The sequence below is a fragment of the Microcaecilia unicolor genome, chromosome 1, assembly GCF_901765095.1.
Source record: "Microcaecilia unicolor chromosome 1, aMicUni1.1, whole genome shotgun sequence".
NCBI classification, from domain to species: domain Eukaryota; kingdom Metazoa; phylum Chordata; class Amphibia; order Gymnophiona; family Siphonopidae; genus Microcaecilia; species Microcaecilia unicolor.
In genome coordinates this window covers 80,852,180-80,878,147 of record NC_044031.1, presented here as the reverse complement: position 1 = coordinate 80,878,147, position 25,968 = coordinate 80,852,180, and the positions used below count along the sequence as shown (strand labels likewise).

Genomic DNA, 25,968 nt, shown 5'->3' with positions numbered 1-25,968 from the left:
TCTCTGAGCAGCTTGTGGAGCAGGAGCCGAGGAATGAGCCCTATTTATATGCTTGGAAGGACTACCACCAATTGCTAGATCACTGTAGTAGTGAAACCAACTAACCCCCCTATTTGCAAGGCTGCGCAGCAGTGCCAACACAGCCCATTCAAAGTGAATGGGCTGTGTTGGCACTACCGCATTGATAGCCACTAGTGTGTCTTTGTAAACAGGGGGTTAAATCTTTTAATTTAGGATTTATAGATATTTGGTTCCATCTTTACTGGATGTATGTAGCTTTTTCACAACATAAATTATGGTGTTTTCTTTATATTTTCAAAAAATGTAAAAATCTGTTTTGTCGTTTGCTGTTGGTAACAGGCCAGTATTCAAAGCTTTGCTCATAATTTTGTGCATTAGGCTTCTAAATTGGTCTCTCTGAAAATGTAGTAGGGCTGCATTTCTAAATTTTATGCTTTACTAAACTCCTAAATTTAGGAGCATAAAAAGTGGCTGGCAATGGGGTGGGTTTAGGGCTGGGGAAAGTTAGGATCTTAGCACTGGTTTTGGTGCTAGGCTTATAAATATAGATAAATGAATGGCAGACATTATTTTATTAGCATAATAAAAGTGTTTTTTTTTTTATTAAGATGAATTCTCAGCTGAAAACTTAGGATCCTAGCTTTGGCTCTAATTAGGGAAGGAGCCCGGCCTTTTCTGAATATTGGACCCAAATTGTTTTAAAATAAATTGAATTGTAGAGAACAGGGTAGGGTAGAGAAGAAAAGATGGGGAAACTATATAACCTATAACCCAAAGTTTGTCACCTGTTTTTTCTTTTCAACATCCAGAAGCAAGCAATGGCCATTATTGATGGAGTGACAGTAGTAGTCACTGCTTCCATACCTGTAGTGGATGAAAATGTGAGTTACGAAGCTCTACAGGAAAGTGCTGTCATATTAAATGGTGGGTAATATGAATTATTAAGAATACTGACAGGAACCATGAATATGGTATAATCAAGTTAATGTTTTCACAGTTTCCTGAAAATGTCACAAGAAATTGTAATGGAATAAATGGCATAGCTATGACTTCTCCAGGATGAATTTTGCTACTATAACTGTACTATAACTGTATAACTGTTCACTACAAAAATCTGTGATTTCAGTGCATAATAACGACGCATGAGCAATACCAAATTTGACCCGTATCCCCAAATTGTTTGATCCAAATTATACGCTTAGATTACTATATGCAGGGCTAAGAGACCCCAACAACTGCTTGTTGCTAATTACTGCTCATTGCTGAGACCTCTGATACTACACTTAGTGCGTAATTGTTCATACTGCTTGTTGTGACACTGCTTAATTTGATACTGCTTGATGTTCATACAAAATCGCTTAATATACGCTCAATGTTGACATTGCTTGATGTTCATACAAATTGCTTAATATATGCTTATATATGCTTATATAGGCTTAATGTTGATACTGCTCGATGTTCACGCAAAATCGCTTAATATTATATGCTTTTATATGTTTATATAGGCTTAATGTTGATACTGCTTGATGTTCACACAAAATTTCATTCACTAACATCACCAGGCATTACCAACCACTACCAAATACAGCCAACATGAATATCAACAAATTGCTCATGATAATCTACTTCCTCCCCCTAATATATCACGCATGGACCACTCCCAATATAAACAATAATCTACCCACAGCACATAAACCCTACAGACAACCCAACTACAACTCACCAGTCCAAAAGAATAGCAACCAATTAAAAGGAAAAACAAATACATTCGGAAATAACCAACAGAAAGGGAAGAAAGGACACAATAGAACCAAATACCAAGAAAACAGGCAAATAATAAAAATTAACACATCCAGGTCCCAAACTGAACCTTACTGACCAATCCAAATGGGATACGTAAATGCCAGATCAGCAGTAAATAAAACAGAGATCATAACAGATTGGATCACCACAGACAACCTTGACTTTTTCATTACTGAAACCTTGACATGACCTTAAAGACCCCAAAATCTTAGATTTATGCCCACCAGGATACAAAATTACCCACTGGACAAGAAACGGAAAAAAAAGGAGGAATAGCCATAATATGCAAATCTGAGTTCACCATCATAACCACAGCCGAATCCATCGTGCCACAACTTGAAATTGCCTCGGTAAGAATTAATCACCCTAACTTGCAGGAACACCTTAACGCAGTCCTGCTCTACAGACCGCCAGGCAACTGGCTAGACTCCCAAATACACTTCATGGACTTTATCTCGAACATTTGTGTCTCAACCTCAAATCTTATCATAATAGGAGATATCAATCTGCACCTTGAAGATCTTAACTCAACAAGCACCCGAGAATGCGAAGAGTTCCTACAACTATGGGATCTTCACAGGACAAATACGCAGCCAACTCACATCAAAGGACACACACTCGACATTGTCACACACAAATTTGATCCCGACTCAAACCTTATACTCACAGACACAAAATGGACACCCGCACCGTGGTCCGACCACTATAAAGCAAACATCTCCCTCCAATGGCGAATGAAAGACTCACCGAATAAACAAGAACGAAAAACCTATACCACGAGAGGAAAAATAGACCCGGCAATGTTCTGGCAACAGATCTACTATAACGAATGGACAATAAAAACACATACAATCCAATTCCTCCTAGAATGGGACGACAGATGCAGAGCCATATTAGACAATATCGCTCCAACCCAAACCAGATCCTTACATAGAAAGAATTCAATGCCATGGTTCAGTGAAGAGCTGAAAAAACTTAAAACACAAGTTAGAAGGTTAGAACGTGCATGGAATAAAAAGAAAGACGAACCCACAGATCAATCCATAGACTTGTGGGTTATGTCCATCTAGGTGGAGATAGAGAGAACTTCAGAGGTTAACTATATGTGGTCATGTGCAGCCACCTTTAACTTCAGTATTCTGTCTAGCAGGTGGATGCCATAACCGTGCATCTCTGGACTGATTGGCTCCTGGCCTGGTACTCTGGCTCTAGTTGAGCTTCTGGGGTCTGAGGTGTCCCGGTCCTGGGACTTGAGTATACACCTGGTGGTATCAGGTCCCTTCCTTCCTCCCCCATCGCCCCCTTCTCTCTGCCTGACCGGGGTTTGTGGTTCTCACTCTCCTGACTTTAAAAAGAGTCTGAGGTTTCTTTTGCTCCGACATCCTTTCCTGCCTTAAAAAAACAAACAAACAAAAAATGCCATTTGAGCACTGCTTAAAAAGAAAAATAAAAGAATAAACAACTCGGTCTGATTCATCCATGACGGCGAGCTGATGCTGGTTTGCAGTACCGGCTGAGGGGTGTGAGGACCGACTTGGCATGTGACAGTGATTCTCGATGGGATGAGTAGTCATTACCCTACCTGTGCCAGTCGGTGTGGGAGCCGCTGGGCTGCTGCTGTTTCCTGTTCTGGAGCTCCACTGTACAGCCCGACTCGTGGAGCATTGTGCTCCTTCCCGGCTCGTTTTGGCAGGCGCAGGGCAGATGTTTTCTTGGATGTGCATTGCGCCTGAGGGCGCCATCTTTCCTGCAGCGCCACATGGCAAAGCTAAGTATGAGCTGTCTGATTTATTTGGGTTTTTTTTTGCAGTGGCGGCATTATGATTTGCCCAGCAGTTAACCATGTGTTTAAGATTGTAGGACCGGGTAGTACACTGGCTGTTTTGTCATGTTCATTTTCTTACTACTTTACTGCCAGTGCTTCCATTAAATCACCTTGCGGTGGAGTGGGGTATGGAATTTCAATGTGAAATTTCCCTTGCTTTACTCATAGGTTTTCTACATAAAATTGCAAAAACATCTGTATGAATGCTCCACAGGGAGCAAGAATATACATTTTTTGCTTCACGCATATGTTTCTCCCTGGAGGGCCTTTAGAGCACACATTGCAGACTCTGGAGCATGCCCCTGTTGTGGGCAGGATAAGGCTACTCTGGGTCATGTGTTCTGGTTCTGTATTAGGATTTGGGGCTTTTGGCACCAAGTGTGGCGTTTCCTTTCTAGATGTTTGGGGAGGAGGGTTCTGATGCATCCGGCAGGTTTCTTATTTTTAGATACTGCTTATCTGCTGCCAGATACTGAAGAGCAATGCCTTTTTTTAGCTAAGACCTTGCTTTTGGCTGAGAAAGTGATCTTAGCTCAACAGGGTTTGCAGCAATCCCCGCGACTTTTCCTTTGGAGGTATTACTTATTTGAACTTGCTTTTTTTGAGTGGAAGAATGTGGGTAATGGGAATGTAGCTGGTTGTCTATTTAGGAACACTATTGGGCTCTTCTCCCACATAGGGCTCATAGTCTTTTACTTAATACTTAAGCCCTTGTAGATATAGGGCTTGTTCTTTTCCTGTTTGTTTCTGATTATACATCTTTTGATGTTTCAATTTTTTGTTTTCCACGTCATGCTGTAGATGTTGGAGATGGGAATTTTGTTGTTGTTACGATGTATTAACTCTCCTATTGCTCTATGAGATATGTGTTATGTGGTTGGGGGGGGGGGAATGTTCAATACTGCGGGCGAAATTTGAAAACTCTATTGGGTAACTGCAATTTATTTGTTCACATCAGTGCTTTTCAAATTTTTTCTTCTTTTTTGAAATTCTCAATGATATTCAGGATATTGTACTGTGAGTCTGTGGAGAGCACGTGGATCAGAGTCCATCCACCTCATGTGTCTTCTGTCCTACTTTTGGATACCTTTTTATGTTTCCTTGGTTTTTGTACTGTGGTTGAACCTAATAAAGATGATTTCCATCCCCTCCCCTCTAAAAAACCTGCTAGATTCTGGCTGATGATAAGGAAGACGAAGCGGGGACTTGGGATATAAAAGGATTTGAATAATTGCTTTTAATAGTTCTCTTGGTCTTATCTTTCCTGAATAAATATTATTTCTTTGCAAGTAGAACCTTCTTTGAAAAAATAAAATGACACTCAAGATAAATAGCTAAATTAGCTAGAGTTCTGTGGTTTCTCAATTTTCTGGTGAAAATTGAGAGACATACGTCTGGTGAAAGCGGAAGAACAAATGGCTAGAAATGTAAAGAGGGGCGACAAACATTTTTTCAGGTATATTAGTGAAAGGAGGAAGACTAAAAATGGAATTGTGAGACTGAGAGATGCTATGAACCGCTATGTGGATAATGATGAAGGAAAAGCAAATTTGCTAAACAAATACTTTTGTTCTGTTTTCACTGAAGAAAATCCTGAAGAAGAACCACGATTGATTGGCAAAAGTACATATGAGAATGGAGCGGCTATAGCACCGTTCACGGAAGCGAGTGTGTATGAACAACTTGAAAATCTAAAGGTGGACAAAGCCATGTGACCGGACGGGATCCACCCTAGGATATTGAGGGAGCTCTGAGAGGTTCTGGCAGGTCCTCTTAAAGATTTGTTTAATAAATCCTTGGAGACGGGAGAGGTTCCGTGGGATTGGAGAACAGTGGATGTGGTCCCTCTTCACAAAAGTGGTGATAGGGAAGAAGCTGGAAACTACAGACCGGTAAGCCTCACTTCTGTTATTGGAAAAGTAATGGAAGCGATGCTAAAGGAAAGGATAGTGAATTTCCTGGAAGCCAATAAGTTGCAAGATCTGAGGCAACATGGTTTCACCAAAGGTAAATCGTGCCAAACGAATCTCATTGAATTCTTTGACTGGGTGACTGGAGAATTGGATCAGGAACGTGTTATAGATGTAATAGATTTCAGCAAAGCTTTTGACATGGTTCCCCACAGGAGGCTCTTGAATAAACTTGATAGGCTGAAGATAGGACCCGAAGTGGTGAACTGGATTAGGAACTGGTTGACGGACAGATGCTAGAGGGTGGTGGTAAATGGAATTCACTTGGATGAGGGAAAGGTGAGTAGTGGAGTGCCTTAGGGATCGGTGCTGGGGCCTATTCTGTTCAATATATTTGTGAGTGACATTGCCGAAGGGTTAGAAGGTAAAGTTTGCCTTTTAGCGGATGACACCAAGATTTATAACAGAGTGGACACCCCAGAGGGAGTGGAAAACATGAAAAAAGATCTGCAGAAGCTAGAAGAATGGTCTAATGTTTGGCAATTAAAATTCAATGCGAAGAAATGCAAAGTGATGCACTTAGGGAGTAGAAATCCACAGGAGACGTATGTGTTAGGAGGTGAGAGTCTGATATGTACAGACGGGGAGAGGGATCTTAGGGTGATAGTATCTGAGGATCTGAAGGTGACGAAACAGTGTGACAAGGTGGTGGCCGTAGCCAGAAGGTTGCTAGGCTGTATAGACAGATGTGTGACCAGCAGAAGAAAGGAGGTGTTGATACCCCTGTACAAGTCATTGGTGAGGTCCCACCTGGAGTATTGTGTTCAGTTTTGGAGGCTGTATCTTGCTAAGGATGTAAAAAAAATTGAAGCGGTGCAAAGAAAAGCTACAAAAATGGTATGGGATTTGTGTTACAAAACGTATGAGGAGAGGCTTGCTGACCTGAACATGTATACCCTGGAGGAAAGGAGAAACGGGTGATATGGTACAGACGTTCAAATATTTGAAAGGTATTAATCCGCAAACGAACCTGTTCCTGAGATGGGAAGGAGGCAGTACTAGAGGACATGAAATGAGGTTGAAGGGGGGCAGACTCAAGAAAATGTCAGGAAGTATTTTTTCACGGAGAGAGTGGTGGATACTTGGAATGCCCTCCCGCGGAAGGTGGTGGAGATGAAAACGGTAACAGAATTCAAAAATGTGTGGGATAAACATCAAGGAATCCTGTTTGGAAGGAATGGATCCTCAGAAGCTTAGCGGAGATTGGGTGGCAGCACCGGTGGTTGAGAGGCGGGGCTAGTACTGGGCAGACTTCTACGGTCTGTGCCCTGAAAATGGTAGATACAAATCAAGGTCAGGTATACATATAAAATAGCGCATATGAGTTTATCTTGTTGGACAGACTGGATAGACCGTACAGGTCTTTTTCTGCCGTCACCTACTATGTATGTTACTATGTTCTTTCTGATTGACGAAGTTGGTTTAATAGCCATTTGAGGGAAGTTGGAGGGGAGAAGAAAAAAAATAAGAAAATGGAAACAATCAAGAAGCAACAGAGCAGAACCACATGTGTGCTGTAGCTCCAACAAAAAAAGATTGAAGAGAATAGTGAAGTAGTGTCTGCATGGGAATTCCTTAAGTTTGCATGCTCAGAGGGCAATGCATGAGCAGGATATGAGTTAGGCTGCCGCTTACACGCCTTATAGAATATTGTAAGTTATGTGCGATCCCTGCTGCATTTATATGTCTACATTTACACCAGGTCTATGACTGGTGTACCTGGGGGCAAGTAATCTAGTTCTTTAAAAAAAATAGTTTATGGGATCACAGATACATATTTTTCCTGATTTATCAAGAGTGAGACAGAAAAGGCAACAAGATTTTTGGTTTTTAAACCTTGAGCTAATGTCCTAGCTGCTAGTTTTATGTTAAAATTTCCTTGTTCATGTATTAATTTTGGAGGTTAATTCATAATTTTTTTGATCCTAAGTAACCTGGGGGGTCTTTTACACAGGCAAGGTAGCGCTTTTTTAGCACACAGTAATAATTAGCATGCATTAAATGCTAGAGATGCCCATATAAGTCATGTAGCAGAATTTTGAACAGATTGAAGAGGAGAGAGATGGCTTAGTTGGAGGCCTGTGGGAAGCAAGTTGCAGTAGTCTAAGCAAAAGGTGATAAGCACATGGATAAGGGTTCTGGTAGTGTGCTCAGAAAGGAAAGGATGAATTTTGGTGATATTATAAAGAAAGAAACGACAGGTTTTAGCAGTCTGTTGAATATGTGCAGAAAAAGAGAGAGAGGAATCAAAGATGACAAGCTGATGGGATGAGAGTGTTATCATAGAGACAGAGAATGGGGGAAGAGGAGAGGTTGGTTTAGGGGGAAAAATAAGAAGCTCAGTCTTGATCATGTTTAGTTTCAGATGGCAGTGTGACATCCAGTCAGCATTGTCAGACAGGCAGGCTGATACTTTGGCCTGGATTCCTGCTGAAATATCTGGTGTGGAGAGGTAGATCTGGGAGTCACCAGCATAAAGATGATACTGAAATCCATGCGATGATATCAGAGTACCAAGGGAAGAAGTATAGATGGAGAAAAGAAGAGGTCCTAGAACAGATTCCTGTGGTACACCAACTGATAGTGAGATAGAGGTGGAGGAGGATCCACCAGAGTATACACTCAAAGTATGATGGGAAAGATAAGAAGAAAGCCAGGAAAGAACAGATCCCAGAAATCTGAGTGAGGACAGTGTATTAAGGAGTAGGCAGTGATCAACAGTGTCAAAAGCAGCAGATAGATCGAGAAGGATGAGTATAGAATAGACATTTGGATCTGGCCAGGAACATATCATTGTTTTTAGCAAGCACTGTTTAAGTTGAATGAAGAGGGCAAAAGCCTTATTGAAATGGATCAAGAATAGCACGCTTTTTAAAATATACATTTCTTTGGTACACTCTGCTAAAATGCATGTACGCTTTAAGCCCATTGTCTTGTATTCTTTCATCTCAAGACAATGGCGGTGAATAGCATGTTCCAGTATCCTGACAGCAAACTCTTAACTCTTCTCTGCTCATCTTCAAAAAAAGTGTCTGTATTGGGCTTAATGCATTTATGCACTTTAGCAGAGTGTACCTAAGAAATGTATATTAAAAAATGTGTGCTAAGCAGAACAAAGGCAATAAAATTCTACCCTTTCCAAGGTGTAAACAGTTGCACTTAGCTAATAGGAACACACATGACCATAGAAGTGTGTGAGAGAAAAAAAATGCATGCTTATAAGACTCTTGTACTGTGGACAGTGGTCTCTTTTTGCTTATCGGATAAGAAATATAACAGTCTGCCTCTCTGTTGACTAGGGCTATGTCATCCTAGTGGCTAGATCTATGGAAGTGAAAAAAGGCATGTAGCTTAGAAAGACAGTAATTTAGGCTGCCACCTAATGTTTGTCTCTATACAGTTCTATATGAATGAGGTATACACTATCCAAATTAATCAAGAAAATGGCTTCCCTGTCACATTGATTTTCACAGGAAGCCAAATACACAAACAGGTAGGAACCTCAACTTGTAGTCAAAAGAAAAACTAGAGGATGGCACAAACCACAGCCAGCTAATGGGATGGAGTTTAGATACCTTTATTCAAAGCACCATTAATTTGGACCCGACACGGTCTGTGTTTCGGCGGTGAAACTGCCTGCTTCAGGGATCACAATACAACTTACCAAGCAAAATTAAAAATTGGGAAACCTGGTGCAAAACAATAGCACAGCCAAGTCAGTCCATCTGTGGTGTTGGACGGATGCTGAAGTTCTCGACAAGCAAACAGGACTTTGGGTCCAATCATTGGTGCTTTGAATAAACGACTCTTCACTTCATCCCGTTGGCTGGTTGTGGTTTATGGCATCGTCAAGTTTTTCTTTTAACATTGATTTTCACTACATAACAGGAACAGGACCTGTAGTGATGCATTCTTACTATGATCAAACATTGCTAGAATTGCTGTGCTGTTTTAGTTCAATTGTGTATAGAAGTTGAAGATAACTGCTCCATTGTTTTTGTTTTAGGTGTCTTACGGGTATTGCCAAAGTCTGAAACAGCTCTTCAGTTTGACATCCAACGCTTATGTGAAGCTTGGTGGGAGAAAGGACTAGAAGGGAAAGAAGAACTAGTTAAAATTGCTTTTGTCTTGCGTATAAGAAAAAGCCTTGATGGGAAAAGCATGGTATGAAAATCAGTTTTATAAGACAGTCCAAAATGATGACACAAACTATATATTTTTAGAGGATTGGGCTGTTTTGGGGCTAATTAGTTTTTAATTTTCCTTAAAATAGGTGTTGTGAATAACTAGGTTCTCATAGAAAGCTGGGACTTCCTTATTTTTACCTGTTGTGATTTAACACCTTATCGCTGGCCCTAACATCTGCCTGGCCCCCACCTGTGTGTACTTGCCCCTACACCAGCAACCTCCCACCCACTAATTGGGTTTGCTACAATCAGGGCTGTGGAGTTGTTATACTTAACCTTAGACTCTGACTCCTCTATTTTTGTACTGTCCGACTCCTACTGATATTAATCTTTAAATTTTTTGTACTGGATCTAAAGTGCTGGTAAATTTAACTTATATTTAGTTTTAGATACAGGACAAAAAATAAATATCTAAAATGTTAAATTTACTATATAATGTAAGTATTTTTATTTTGAAGCTGGGGTCGGTACATTTTTACTGACACCAACTCCAACTCTACCCAAAATTGCTTCTGAATCCAACTCAACAGCCCTGACTACAATATGGTGCAATATAGGTATTTTTATCCTTTTCAATTCAGTGCAGATTTAAAAAAAATATATATTGACCAGCCATATCTGGGAATTACAGCAATCAGAGACTTTTGTTTTGGCATTTTCAGAAAATAAAAATGCTTTTAACTTTCGATGAAAAAATCATATGATTTATTTCAGATATGAGAAAAGGAGGATAGGGCATTCCAAAACCTTACAGCTTGATTGGAAAATGTAGATGTAAACAATTGCTTATGCTTTGTTTTTAGCAGATGATATTGATTAAGACTTATGATCTTAAGAAGGATAGTTTGTAAGGTGATCCATATATAATAGAGCAGTTCTAAAGATAATTCTATAAGCAAGTAAACGACATTTAAAATTGATTTATGTTCTTATTGGCAGCCAATGTAGGTCTACCAGAAGAGGGGCTATATGATCAAACTCCCTGAGTATATTAATCTTGCAGTTGTGTTCTGAAACATGTGAAGCTGTTTTAATATGTTAATTTGAACAACTGGAGTACAAAACATTACAATAAACTGTGTCAGCATCATTGCTTAAGTTATTAATCTAAAACGATCCCGCTTCAGCCTTTCCTCATAGGGAAGTCATCCCATCCCCTTTATTATTTTCTGTCGCCCTTCTCTGTACCTTTTCTATTTCTACTATGTCTTTTTTGAGATGTGGCGACCAGAATTGAACACAATATTTGAGGTACGGTCGCACGATGGAGCGATACAAAGTCATTATAACATCCTCATTTTTGTTTTCCATTCCTTTCCCAATAATACCTAACATTCTATTTGCTTTCTTAGCCGCGGCAGCACACTGAGCAGAAGGTTTCAACGTATCATCAATGATGACACCTAGATCCCTTCCTTGGTCTGTGACTCCTAACGTGGAACCTTGCATGACTTAGCTGTAATTCGGGTTCCTCCTTCCCACATGCATCACTTTGCACTTGCTCACATTAAACGTCATCTGCCATTTAGACGCCCAGTCTCCCAGTCTCGTAAGGTCCTCTTGTAATTTTTCACAACTCTTCCGCAATTTAACGACTTTGAATAACTTTGTGTCATCAGCAAATTTAATTACCTCACTAGTTTTTTGTCATCCTTAATCGCCCCTTTTACCCCTCGGTCGTACAGCGGCCCAACTGATTCTCTTGCCGGCTCCCTGCTTTTAATATACCGAAAACAATTTTTACTATGTTTTTTTGCCTCTAATGCTATCTTTTTTTCGTAATCCCTCTTGGTCTTCCTTATTGACACTCCTTATGTTGCTTCTTGTTAATTTTCAGACAGTTCTTTCTTCCATTTTCTGAAGGCGTTTTTTTTTAGCCCTAATAGCTTCCTTCACCTCACTTTTCAACCACGCCGGCTGTCTTTTGGACTTCTGTCTTTCTTTTGTAATTCGCGGAATATGTTTGGCCTGGGCCTCTAGGATGGTACTTTTGAACAGCATCCATGCCTGTGGTACAGTTTTTACCCTTTCAGTTGCCCCTCTTAATTTTTTTTTTTTACCGTTCTTCTTATTCTATCATAGTCTCCTTTTTTAAAGTTAAACGGTAACGTATTTGACTTCCTATGTATAGTTACTTCAAGGTTGATATCAAAACTGATCATATTATGATCACTGTTATCAAGCGGCCCCAGTACCATAACGTCCCTCACTAGATCTTGCGCTCCACTAAGAACCAAGTCTAGAATTTTTCCTTCTTTCGTCGGCTCCTGCACCAGCTGCTCCATAAAGCTGTCCTTGATTTCATCAAGGAATTGTACCTCTCTAGTGTGTCCCGATGTTACATTTATCCAGTCTATATTTGGGTAATTGAAGTCACCCATTATTATTGCATTGCCCATTTTGTTTGCGTCTCTGATTTCTTTTATCATTTCTGCGTCTACCTGCTCATCCTGGCGAGGCGGATGGTAGTACACTCCTATCACCGTCCTTTTCCGTTTTATACATGAAATTTCAACCCACAATGATTCAAAGGTGTGATTTGTGTCCTGCTGAATTTGTAATCTATTTGAGTCAAGGCTCTCGTTAATGTACAATGCTACCCCTCCACCAGTTCGGTCCAGCCTATCACTACGATATACTTTGTACCCCGGTATGACAGTGTCCCATTGGTTATCCTCCTTCCACCAGGTCTCAGTAATGCCTATTATGTCCTATTTTTCATTTAGTGCAATATATTCCAACTCTCCCATCTTATTTCTTAGACTCCTAGCATTTGCATATAGACATTTCAGAGTATATTTGTTGCTCCTATTTGCATGATGCTTAGTGCTTGACACTATTGATTTGCCATCTTTTGTCTGATCTTTAGTTGTATTTAAGGGCACCTGGCCTACCACTGTCTCTTGTGTAACCTCACTATCCAGAAACCCTATCTTCCCTGTTTGTGAGGTATCCTTGCAAGATACCTTATCCCGAACCATGTGCTGTTGTGCGACTGTTGGCCTTTCCCCCATATCTAGTTTAAAAGCTGCTCTATCTCTTTTTTGAATGCCGACGCCAGCAGCCTGGTCCCACCCTGGTTAAGATGGAGCCCATCGTTTCGGAATAGGCTCCCCCTTCCCCAGAATGTTGCCCAGCTCCTAACAAATCTAAAACCCTCCTCCCTTCACCATCGTCTCATCCACGCATTGAGACTCTGGAGCTCTGCCTGCCTCTTGGGGCCTGCGCGTGGAACGGGTAGTATTTCAGAAAATGCCACCCTAGAGGATCTGGATTTGAGCTTTCTTCCTAAAAGCCTAAATTTGGCTTCCAGAACCTCTCTCCCACATTTTCCTACATCATTGGTACCCACATGTACCAAGACAGTCGGCTCCTCCCCAGCACTGTCGAAAATCCTGTCCTGGTGCCACGTGAGGTCCGCCACCTTCGCACCAGGTAGGCAAGTCACCAGGCAATCCTCCTGTCCACCAGCCACCCAGCTATCTACATTCCTAATGATTGAATCGCCAAGTATGACAGGTGTTCTAACCTTTTCCTCCCGGTCAGCCATCGAAGATATATCCTCTGCACGAGAGGATAGTACATCTTCTGGTGGGTGGGTAGGTCCTTGCTACAGGAGTACTTCCTACTTCAACTTCTGGGAGACCTCCCTCCTCCAAGGTAGCATAGAGGCTACCTGACTGGAGGTGGGACCTCTCTACAACATCCCTGTAGGTCTCCTCTATGTATTTTTCTATCTCCCTCATCTCTACCTAATCTGCTACTCTAGTATCTAGAGAACGAACATGCTCTCTGAGGTCTAGGAGCTCTTTGCATCGGGCACACACATATTACATCTCACCAACTGGGAGATAATCATACATGTGACACTCAATGCAAAAGACTGGGTAGCACCCCTCTCGCTGCAGGACTGCTGACTCCATCTTAGTGTTTTCAGGTTTCTCAATTTTGTAAGAGTTGCTACTGTATTAAGAATTTCAGTCTGATATAAAGTGATTTTAGTTTATATATTGTATGATCCTTGTAGTGATAACTACTAACATGGTAACGAATGTATATAGTTCTATAAGAGCACACCTAGCTTATTACCCTAATTACACTACTTGCTATAAATGTAGTGTTGTCCTAGGGGTGGGTGGGAAGACTAAATTATATCCTAAACTGCCTGTCAGACCCTATCTGCTACTGCCAGTTAATGGGATTACTTCACTCTGTAGAAAACACAGCTCCTTCAAAACAACTCCAGCACAAAGAAAAACAATTTACCAGCACAGAATTGAACACAGTTTTAAAAGAAACTACCAGCCCCCAAATTAAAACTAGCAAGTATAGAGTAGATAAAAGAGAGGACTGAGGCCAAGATGCACAAAAGTCCTCGTTAGAGCTGTTCCGTACCGAATTCCATAACGAATCGGTACGGAACGGCTATGCACGAAGGATAGCGAATGCAAATGAGCTGTTCGTTGCAGCTCACTTGCATTCACTAACCCTTCATTAAAAACGTTGGTAATCGGCCCGTAAAGCATGCGCAGAGCAGCCAAGCGTTATGCTGGCTGCTCTACGCATGCCACAAACTTTTAAAAAAAAAACCCAAAACAAGCACGGCCTTGCCCCCCCCCCCCCCCGCCCCGCCCGAGGTCGCTGCTGCTCCCTGCTTCCCCCTGCATTAAAAAATCAAAACTTTTAGTTGCCCCGGCCCCCCTCCCTTCCTCTCTTCCTCCCCAGCTCCACCTCCCGCCATCCTCCAACCCCGTGCCCCGCCCCCGCCACCCCCCCTGAGGTCGTCGCCGTCGCTCGCCCCCTCCACCGGGCCCCCCCTCCGTCTTACCGGGCCCGCGCAGTGCCTCTCACCTCAGTGTGAAGGCGCTGCACGGGTAAGAAGAACAGCTGATCGCCTCTTCGCCGAGTCTTGACGTAGGTTACATACGTCAGACGAGGGCGGGCCCAGGAGGAAAGGAGAGACGTCCAAGACACGGTGAAGAGGATATTGCTAGAGAGGAAGAGGTTTTAGAAACATTAACTGTTTAATTTTTATCTTTTGAGCTAGTAGAGTAATCCATGCTCTTGAGAATTCTGGGAGGAATTGTGAGGGTTCATAAGGTATGAAGGGGAAATGTTAGCTTTGTAATTTAAAGGAGTGAATACTATTCCTGTTTAACATCATATGATACATTCCTGTTGTAACTGCTGCTTGTTAATAAAATATCATATAATTCATTGCTTTCATTTTTTTCTTTTTAAGTGTTCAGATATAAACCAACTGTGGCATTTCCATCAGGCCCTCCTAACGTTTGATTACAGTAGTAAAGAGAGCACTGAAGTAAAAGACTTGTTGCTTCAGTGTTTCATGAGTGTCAAACATGTCAAAAAAGAAGAGGTAACTGTGCTTTAATAAAATCTATTGAAGTTATGATGTAAAACAAAATGCAATACATGCTTGTGTCCAGTGACAGTTCATGCAGTGATAGTGAAATAACTACTATGTCATGAAACATGTCTTTGTGATGTCATCAGATATTAGCTTGTTAAACAAAATTCCAAGTTCTTCTCTTTTTTTTTTTTATTTCTAATAGTCTAATTATTAATTTTCTGAACTTTTCTGCTTCTGAAAGCAAAAGAAGGAAGAAAAGATGTAGTGCAGACCTTTTAGTACCATCTTTTATATTGGACTGTCTCAGTTTACCACCCAAAATAAGAAATATACAGGAATATACTAGGTAATGCAAAATCCTCAAATCGTTCCTATTCAAACAAACCCTCACAAAGAACAACCATATCTCAAACAATTATTACCTGAATTGGTTATTAGTCTATTTACCATTAACCTGCTCTTTTCTTCATGTACAATTTCTCATTCATAATAGATTTTCTAAATGTTAAACCTATCCCAGTACGTTTATGATACTATATTGTAAAATTGGATTCTTACAACAAATTAGTTTTTATGCATTATTCTTTGTTATGTATCCTATAATGTTTATTGTAAGCCATATTGAACTCAAACTTGAATGGCATAATGTGGGATATAAATGTCACAAATAAATTTCTAGATAGATGTTTTTCAAGTCTAGACCAGTTTTCATGTTCGTTTATGGTGAAATGTTTTGAGTTAAATCAAACCATACCCCTACCCCTGCTCCTAAATAACATCTAGTTTATAGATTTATTTTCTTTTGGACATAGTGGTTAAAAGGTAGACAGATTTCTTCTAGTGAATTGTACTTACTTTTGTTTCATTGATGTTACTGTTTCTCTTGTATTGGCAGGGAAAAAGATTTCTGAGCTTTCTGTTCAGCTGGAATCCCAACTTCATTAAAATGATCCATGGGACCATTAAAAACCAACTGCAGTGTTTTCCACAGTATGTATTACATAAATTGATGGTTAGAGCAATTCACAATGTCTTCTTCTTCCTTACGTTTTTTTGCTGGTTCTTATAGCAGTGACCTTTACTTGTTCTTGTACTAAACTTGAATAGAAATATTAGATATAAAATTTGGTTAACTATGTTTTTGACTTGGCGTATGGTTTCTATTTCAGAGACTAACTGTATAGCATATTTGAATTTCTGGTACTTTAGGTAACCTTTTAAGAGAAATGGGCTGCGAAGCAAGAGAGTAATCATGTTTCTGTTATATTCCATAAAAGTAAATATCAGTGGGCAGTGGCACTCAAGGAGTATATTTATTTTATTTATTTATATCATTTATACCCCACAATTTCCCACCACTGGCAGGCTCAATGTGGCTTACTACATTTAGTTAACAAACAGGAAAGTACAATAAATGGAAAGTGATACAAGGGGCGGAAAGGTACAGCGTTAAGAGAAAGTAGTTAAGTCCACAAGATCTTTAGAGGAGTTGGAGTCCAGGAATCACGGGAGCTCCGTGGCCTCGAGGGATTTGGCACCCGAGAAGCGTCGGCGCCGAGAGGATCGCTCTCCCTCTAATCAGGAGGTGCCGATGCGTCGGTCTAGCAGCCCGGTACCTGCTCCCGAGCCTCGACAGATTCTGCCACCAGCTCCTTTACCGACCCCACAGCCTTGTCTGACGGCGGCTCTCGATGAGCGCATCAGGGCCCTGCTTCCAGAGCTTCTGGAAGGGTTGCTGCGCCAGTCTGCTTCGGTGTTGGGGGTGCTTGCGCCTTCCGTATTGTCTGCTGCCGCAGTATCTGGCCCTTTGCCTGTGGTGAGGTCCTTGACCTCAGTGCTGCCTGCCACCCAGGTCGACTCCCCTTCGACGTCGCTGGAGGAAGCTTCACCGGAGTCCAGGCGGGCGGTGACTTCTCGGCACCGCCATCAAGGGCGTTGAAGCAGGCTCAGTTTCGGACAGCTCTGAGAGATGTCTTGTCTGATACTGAAGATGAGCGTTCGTGGGAGGAAGAGGAGGATCCCAGGTACTTTTCTTCTGATGAGTCCTATGGAATTCCTTCTGAACCTTCCCCTCCACCAGAAAGGAGACTTTTTCCACCGGATAGTCTATCCTTTACCTCCTTTGTCCTGGAAATGGCTGCGGCTATTCCCTTCCCTATGGAGGTTGAGAATGAGCCCAGGGCTGAGATGCTCGAGGTCCTGGATTATCCTTCTCCACCTAGACAGGCTGTAACGGCTCCTTTGCATAATGTACTGAAGGAAGTCCTTATGTGAAACTGGTCGTTTCCTCTATCTAATCCCGTGATCCTGAAAAGGACTGAATCCCAATATCGGATCCACGGGGAGCCTGGATTGTTGAAGTCTCAGCTACCTCACAATTCCATGGTGGTGAACTCCGCTCTCAAAAGAGCCAAGAGTACTAGGGACTATGCCTCGGTGCCCCCAGGCAGAGAATCTAGAAGCTTGGACTCTTTTGGGAGGAAGGCATATCAGGCCGCTATGCTCGCTGCCAAGATCCAAATATACCAGCTCTTCATGAGCATCCACTTGTGGAACTTGGTGAGGCAATTGTCTGACTTGGTTGATGCACTCCCTCCAGAGCAAGCTGAGCCTTTTTACCAGGTGGTCAGGCAGCAGATGGCGTGTCGAAAATTCCTGGCCAGGGGTACATTTGACACTTTTGATGTAGCATCCAGGATCGCTGCCCAAGGTATAGTGATGTGCAGACACTCATGGCTGTGTGTCTCTGACCTGGATCATTCGGTCCAGCAGCGGATGGTGGATGTTCCTTGCCGGGGGGGATAACCTTTTTGGTGAGAAAGTAGAGGATCTGGTTGACCAGCTCAAGAAGCACAATGATGCTATGGATTCTCTCTCCCGCCGGGTGTCTTCTGCTACTACCTCCTCATCTAGGAGTTTTTTTTTTGGAGGGAAGAGGAGTGCTCCCTATTCCTATGCTAGGTGTAGGTACACTCCTGCTTCGCGGCAGCCTGTCCAGGCTCAGTCCCAGCACGCTCGTTCTCATCAACAACATGCGCCTAAGGCCTCTGCGGCTCCCCAGCAAAAGCAAGGGACGGGCTTTTGACTGGCTCCAGTTCAGCATAGCCTCAGTAAAAGTGTCCGTGCCGGACGACTTGCCGGTTGGGGGGAGGTTGATATTTTTTTCACCAAGGGTGACCTCTCATAACCTCCGACCGGTGGGTTCTTCAAATAGTCCGGTCATGGTACACCCTCAATCTGAAATCCAAACCTCCAAATTGTCCACCGGGAGCTCATTCTTACAGTTCCCAGCACAAACAGGTACTTGCAGAGGAACTTTCCACCCTTCTGAATGCCCAAGCAGTTGAATCCGTTCCACCAGGGGAAGAAGGGCTGGGATTCTATTCCAGGTACTTCCTTGTGCAAAAGAAAACGGGGGGGGGGGGGGGGGGGATGCGTCCCATCCTAGACCTAAGGGCCCTGAACAAATTTCTTGTCCGAGAAAAGTTCAGGATGGTTTCCCTAGGCACCCTTCTTCCCCATGATTCAGGAAAATGATTGGCTATGCTCTCTGGACGTAAAGGATGGTTACACACACATCTCGATACTTCCAGCTCACAGGAAGTATCTTCGATTTCGGCTGGTAACACAGCACTTTCAGTACCGTGTACTGCCTTTTGGCCTCGCGTCTGCACCCAGAGTGTTTACCAAATGCCTAGCTTTAGTCGCAGCGTCACTACGCAGACTGGTAGTGCATGTGTTTACTTATCTCAACGATTGGCTGGTGAAGAGCACCTCGAAGGAGTGTGCTCTGGAGTCCATTCGAATGACTATTCGGGTGCTAGAGCTACTGGGTGGGGTTCGTCATAAATTATTCCAAGTCCCATCTCACCCCAGTCCAAGCATTGGAATTCATTGGAGTCCTGTTGAACACTCAGACAGCTCGAGCTTATCTTCCCGAGACAAGGGCGGACAATCTTCTGTCCCTGGTGTCCATGGTTCGAGCGTTTCACCAGGTCACGGCTCGGCAGATGTTGAGACTTCTAGGGCACGTCCACATATGAGATCAGCTCAATGGACCCTAGCTTCCCAGTGGTTGCAAGCTGCGGGGGATCTAGAGGATGTCATCCAACTGTCCACCGGCTTTTGGAATTCTCTCCACTGGTGGACGATTCGATCCAATTTGACCATGGGTCGACAATTCCAAGTTCCTCAGCCACGAAAAGTGCTGACGACGGATGCGTCTCTCCTGGCGTGGGGAGCTCATGTAGATGGGCTCCACACTCAGGGAGCCTGGTCCTTTCAGGAAAGAGGTCTGCAGATCAACCTCCTGGAATTAAGAGCGATCTGGAACGCTCTAAAGGCTTTCAGATATCGGCTGTCCAAACAAATCATTTTAATTCAGACAGACAATCGAGTTGCCATGTATTACACCAACAAGCAGGGGGGCACCAGTTCTCGCTCTCTGTGTCAGGAAGCCGTCCAAATGTGGCTTTTGGCTCGCCGTCACGGCATGTTCCTCCAAGCCACTTTTCTGGCAGGCGTAAACAACAGTCTGGCCGACAGGTTGAGCAGGATAATGCAACCTCACGAGTGGTCACTGAACATGGGCGTAGTCCACAAGATCTTCCGAGCGTGGGACAGCCCCTCCCGAATGGAGGACTTAACTCGTGAGTGTGTAGCCTTCCAGAATAGAACTAGTGAAGTGGAAGATCGGGTATTGGAGGTGGAGGAAGGGCACAAGAATCTGAAAAAACAAATTGAAGTACTGGAACAAAAAGTAGAAGACCTGGTTCCGGAATCTTTTGGCACCCGAGATATGGCAGCAGCCCTGGAACATTGGCTCAGTGAAAAAGTGGCTTTTCCGATGGGCGCGGGGCCACTGAGAGTGGAGAGGGCACACTGCCTAGGACCTCGGAGTGCTAACGGAGCCAGGCCAAGAGTGGTCATTTTGAGGGTGCTGAACTTCACCCATAAGCAAGCGATTCTGCAGGCTTTTAGGAAGGACAATGCCCTAATTTTTGAACAAAAACGGATTTTATGTTTTCAAGATTATTCGGTGGGAGTGGTGGGCAGGAGGCGTGTCTTTTCGCCGATCTGCACTAAACTGTTTAATTTGAAAATCAGATTTGCTTTGATGTATCCAGCACTGTTAAAGATAACGCACAATGAGACAACGAGATCTTTCGAATCGGTAGAGGCAGCGGGAGGATTTGTGACCCAGTTAGGAGCAGAGGTGGCAGCAGGAGCCAACAGAGATACACCACCATGACCTGGAGGAGAAACAAGACTAGAGATCTGCGTCCTGGAAGAGACTGAACTATCCAAACAGGTTTCATGTGCCTAGGCAGCATTGTGCCTAGATTTAGAAGGTTTAGAAATGGACCCATGTTTAGAGGGATAACAATATTAAGTTGCATGTTTTACTGATAGGATAAAAAGTAAGAGATGTTTGAGGAAGATTCTGGTATAAAGTCAGGGTAAGGAGGAGGGAAACGACATTAAAGTCTGGGGGAGGGGGGGTTAGGGAATGAGGTGCTGACTGTCACCATAATATGGCCTTAATCTGGTGTGAATGGGTAAGAAATGAGTAGATATGTGACAATTGTATTACAAGTTATAAAGGGGGGGAGAGAATGGGAGGCGTTAGACGTGATTAGTTCCCTGTTCTGGAATGTTGGTGTTGGGGGAGAAGGGGGGAGGGGACTCAAGTACAACATCAGGTTTAAAGGTTAATTTGGAGGGGGACTAGGAGAGACCACAGGAGGGAAAGAAATCAAAGATAAACCAGAGAACGCGAAACCAATTTTGGAAAGCTCTGAGAGGCAAAGGCTGGGATGCCACCTGGAGGAAGACAACTACACAAGTAATATTGATGGGTACGCTCATGAAAGACATAGCCCATGGTTAAACTAGTCACCTGGAATGTGGGAAGGATCAGCTCCCTTATAAAAAGGATGAAAATCTTGCAACAGTTACAGAGATATAAAATAGATATAGCACTACTAAAAGAGACACATCTTAGTCGAGAGGAACATTAAAAAATGAAAAGGTGGTGGGTGGGAGAATGTATAGCTGCGGAGGCGCAGGGGAAGAAGGGGGGGTGGGTGGCAGTGCTCATACGAAAAGGGGTAGCCGCAGCAGTCAGGCCAATCATAATAGATCCTGGAGGAAGGTGGGTTGTGTTGGAGGTGGAAACGTCGGGCCAAAAAATCATTATTTGCAATGTGTATGTGCCTAACCATTACGATAAAACGTTTTATAATAGTGTGATAAACCAGCTGTTAAATTACCCAAGGGCACAGATAATAGTAGGTGGGGACTTCAACACAGTATGGGATCAGCAAATGGACAGTTCGCAAGGTCAACGCAGAGATGTGGTGGCGTCCACCAGGGGTTTGAAACGCTTGGGATGTGTACTGGATCTAGTAGACACCTGGAGGGTGCTCCACCCCGCAGAGCGAGACTATACACACCACTCGCGAGCCCACTCATTGCAGGCTACAATAGACTACTCACCACAAAAGATCTGTTTGGGAAGGTGATAACAGCGAATATAGGCCCCTACATGATTTCAGACCATGCGTGGGTAAGTTTAGAGTGGGATTTGGGCCAGAGGAAAAACACGCCTGGCTCCTGGCAGTTCCCATTAGGCCTCTCAAGAGATGAAGCTTTTAAAGCAAGGCTTAGGGAGCGTTGGAAAGACTATGAGACTTTGAATAAAGAATACATAGAAGACCCAATATTATTCTGGGAGGCAGCAAAAGCGGTACTCTGCGGGGAAATAGTTAGCTATTCACATTATGTTAGGAAAGCTCGAAATAGAGAGATTCTAAGATTGAGTGTCACGATATGCAAAGCTTGCCAACTATATGGTAGGACGCATGTGGCGGCCCATCACATTTGATTATTGGAGCTACAAGTGACGCTAAATGAGCTGCTACAGCAGCGGGCTTCCAAATCCCAACTATACTATAAATACCAGTTGCATCGTTTTGGAAACAAAGCGGGGCGCCTTTTGGCAAGCCTCGCAAGACCTAAAGGTGGTAGGGGGAGAGTATTACAATTGAAAGATGGGAGGGGGACAGTGGTGAGTAAAGATGAGGAAATATGCGAGATATTTGCTGGATACTATAGGCAATTATATGCGAAGCCAGCCGATCAGGGACTCTCGGGGACTACGTACTTGTACAATCTTAACTTACCCTCTCTTGATCAAAGGGATATTGACATACTAAACCAACCGATTAAAGAAGAGGAGGTGACATTGGGGATAGCGAAGGGGAAATTTCTTAAGGCTCCCGGCTCCGATGGATTTAGAATGGAGTTCTATAAAATAATGGGAGAGGATATTTTGCCAACTTTAACAAAGTATTTTAACGACCTGGTAGATAAAGAGCAGATGCCAGAGGGCCTATCCTTAGCACAGATAATAGTCCTCCCAAAACCAGGAAAAGACCCGATAAAACCAGAATCATACTGCCCCATCTCACTATTAAATGTGGAAACGAAATTACTGGCAAAAATAATGGCTAATCGGATGGTGAAAGTATTACCTAAATTGATACATGAGGCACAAGTTGGTTTTGTAGAGGGGAGAGTAATAGCAAACAATTTGAGGAAAATATTAGGGACCTTGGAGATGAGGAGGCGTAGAGATACCCCAGCGTTACTTACCAGCTTTGATGCTGAAAAAGCATTTGATAAAGTTCACTGGGAGTTTCTATTTGCCACCATGGAAAGATATGGGTTTGCAGGGCGATTTATGTCGGCAGTAAAAACACTATATCACCAACTGAGGGCCAAAATTTGGTTAAATGGGGTGGAATCGGCGGCTTTCTCGATACAGAGAGGAACTCAGCAGGGATGCCCACTGTCCCCCTTGCTGTTCGTATTATCGTTGGACTCCCTAATAAAGGATATATTAGATTGCCCACTGGTGAGAGGGATGACCTTTTAGTAATGGTGACAGATCCCCGGGAGTCCCTTCAGGCATTGATGGACATAAGCGAGTATGGAGATTATACAGGTTTCAGCTTAAACTCATCAAAGTCAGAAGCATTGGCTTCTTCCTCTGAAGTGAAACAAATGTGGGATCGGGGCTTTCCCTTGAGTTGGGCGGAGGTTTTTTTTTTTGTTATATTTGTACCCTGCGCTTTCCCACTTATGGCAGGCTAAATGTGGCTTACATGGGGCAATGGAGGGTTAAGTGACTTGCCCAGAGTCACAAGGAGCTGCCTGTGCCTGAAGTAGGAATCGAACTCAGTTCCTCAGTTCATTTAAATATCTAGGGATAAGACTGACAGTGGACCTAGAGAATTTATATGCCCTTAATATAGATACACTGTTAGATGACACAAGACGGCAACTTGGAAAGTGGGAAGGTTTCACTTTCTCTGCGGGGCAGAATAAGCTTGATACAAATGATAGTGTTCCCTAGGTGGCTATATGTATTGCAGAAGCTCCCCCTGCACCTACTTCAGAAGGATCTGAGGAGGGCTGCTAAAATGTTCAGCTATTTCTGCTGGGCAAAGAAGAAGCCTAAACTGAAATTAATATACTTATAGGGCGGGTGGCAACAGGGAGGAATGGGATTACCAGATTTGGGCTTGTATAATCAAACATGTTTATTGAGGCATCTAGGAGACTGGATCTGTCAAACGCAAGTGTTCACACCACTAGAGCAGGAGTGAGAATATTTTTCCCCCTATGACCCTATTACATTACTGCACCAAGGGCGCAAACAGCTTCTGGTGCATTTTAGGCGCTGCACACTCCTACAGCCCTTACGGGAGGTATTGAAAAGGTTGGTTAAAGGACAGGGAGGGCATCCTGCGGTTTCAGACTTGCTAGCCATTAGAGGAAACGTAGAATTCAGCCCAGGTCAAGATAATGTGGCGTTCATACTGTGGGAGCGGTCCGGAATCAAGAGGGTGGAGCATTTAATGGGACAGGATGGAGAACTTATAAGGTATGAAGATTTGCAGGCTAAACTTTGGAGGTCCTGGGGGGACCGCTTTGCGTACGCTCAAATCAAACATTACATATTAAATCTGAACCAATCAGCAGTGAAGGCAAAGATAGGACCCAAAATGCATGCTTTCTTTCAGGAATTAGAGGTTGTGGGAATAACAGTGTCAACTCTCCACAAAGCGCTAGTGAAGGAATTGCCTCCAAAAAGTTACTAGGCAATTAAGCAAAAATGGGAACAGGAAGCGGGAAGGTCCTTAGGGGAATGGGACGTTGGAACTACTCTAAGGGGGGTCTCTAATCTTACTGGGGATGAGAGACTGTGAGAATGTGGGTATAGAGTGGTAATGCGGGCATACGTGACTAGACAACAGTTAACCCATATGGGGCCCGGGCAGGAGGCTAAGTGTGTTAAATGTGGGCAAACGCCTCATACGTTACACCACGCATTCTGGGGATGCCCAGGTGTGCGGGCCTTTTGGGGGCAGATTTGGAGATATATGACAAAAACATTAGGCTCAACAATAAATGGGACATGGAACCACTTTGTACTGGATACACAAAGGGCATTTAGTACACAGGCTAAAGGAAAACAGGTATGGTGCCGTAAGTTATGCCTGGTGGCTTGGAAATGTATTTTGCAAAGCTGGATATCCCCAGAACCACCGGCTTACTGGCATTGGAGGAACCAAATACATGTGTTAGCAATGTGGGAGGCCAGGGGAACTAAGGGATCCTTGAAACGGAGAAAGAATTTCTTGCAAGTATGGACTCCGTATGTTTAGAGCTTAAGCCCTCGCGGGCACAACTTGCTTTTTGAATGGTTGTAACATTGGATAAGGAGATAAAAAGGAGCTCCTGTGGTCCATTCTGTGTTTTGAGAAAGGGGGGGGAGGGTGCCTACCTGGTCTATCAGAGTCCAACACCAGGGGGGCAACTCAGAGGTGGACGGGCGGGGGAAAGGAGTTAAGAGGGAGGGTAGGTGGAAGTAGGTTTATGTGCATGAAGGGGCATGGAGAAGGGAAGGTAGGGGGGAGAGGGAGTAAAGTAAATCTTTTGGTGACAAGCTGTACTGTTTTATAGTCTGAGGAAATATTTTGTGACTTTATGTTACTGTATGTTAAAGTTTGTCATTCAATAAAAAAGGTGAAAAATAAAGAAAGGGAGGGGAGATTTTTGATAGCGAATATAGCTGTCAGTGGGAAATGACTTGGATAATTAAATACTTTGCTTCAAATTTAGGTCAAGAGCAGTTCTTTGAACTGTGTTGTAAGATTTTGGAACTTCAGGATGGTCACTTAATTGTGGGAAGGGAGATTTCAATCTATCAGTAAGGGTAAGAATCATCTCTTGAACCTAAGTTGCAGTACTTTGTGAGGATTTTAATATCAGCATTTATAAGAAATGTAAACCTGTAAGAGAACTACTCTTCAGTATCCTTATCTTTCTCTGGAGATGAGCGGAGAATATGTAGGCACACCAATTGGTTATGTCTTCTTGATGAACTTGTGTGTGTAGAGTTCTCCTTTAGCTCAGAAAAGCCTTTTAGGTTTAACTGAGCATGCACAGGTGTTCTGTGCTAGTATAATTCCCTTTCCTCTCTAACCAGTCTCAAAGTTCAAACACCTCTCTTCACTGAAAACAAAGCTACAACTGCTGGATTCTGAAAGTTAATGGCCAGCAAAGAATAATTTCATTGCTCATCAGAGCCATATGTCCCTTAGACCCAGCTCTAGTTCTGAAGTGGACTGATGTCTCCGTCAAATTGACTGCTTTCTGCCTCGGCCCAAACACAGTGGCAGCAGCAGTTGAAGCTTTATTAGCTTGAGCTTCACCTCAATG

General features: G+C 43.1%; 1 protein-coding gene across 1 annotated transcript in view; it reads left to right on the top strand.

Moving 5' to 3' along the window:
* NCAPG2 (non-SMC condensin II complex subunit G2) overlaps positions 1–25,968 on the top strand; it is a 285,514-nt gene that overhangs the window by 39,610 nt on the left and 219,936 nt on the right. Inside the window, exons 4-7 of the mRNA XM_030198719.1 lie at positions 831–945; positions 9,626–9,783; positions 15,049–15,183; positions 16,073–16,167. Coding sequence (XP_030054579.1) covers positions 831–945; positions 9,626–9,783; positions 15,049–15,183; positions 16,073–16,167 — 503 coding nt within the window. The remainder of the gene's footprint in view (positions 1–830; positions 946–9,625; positions 9,784–15,048; positions 15,184–16,072; positions 16,168–25,968) is intronic.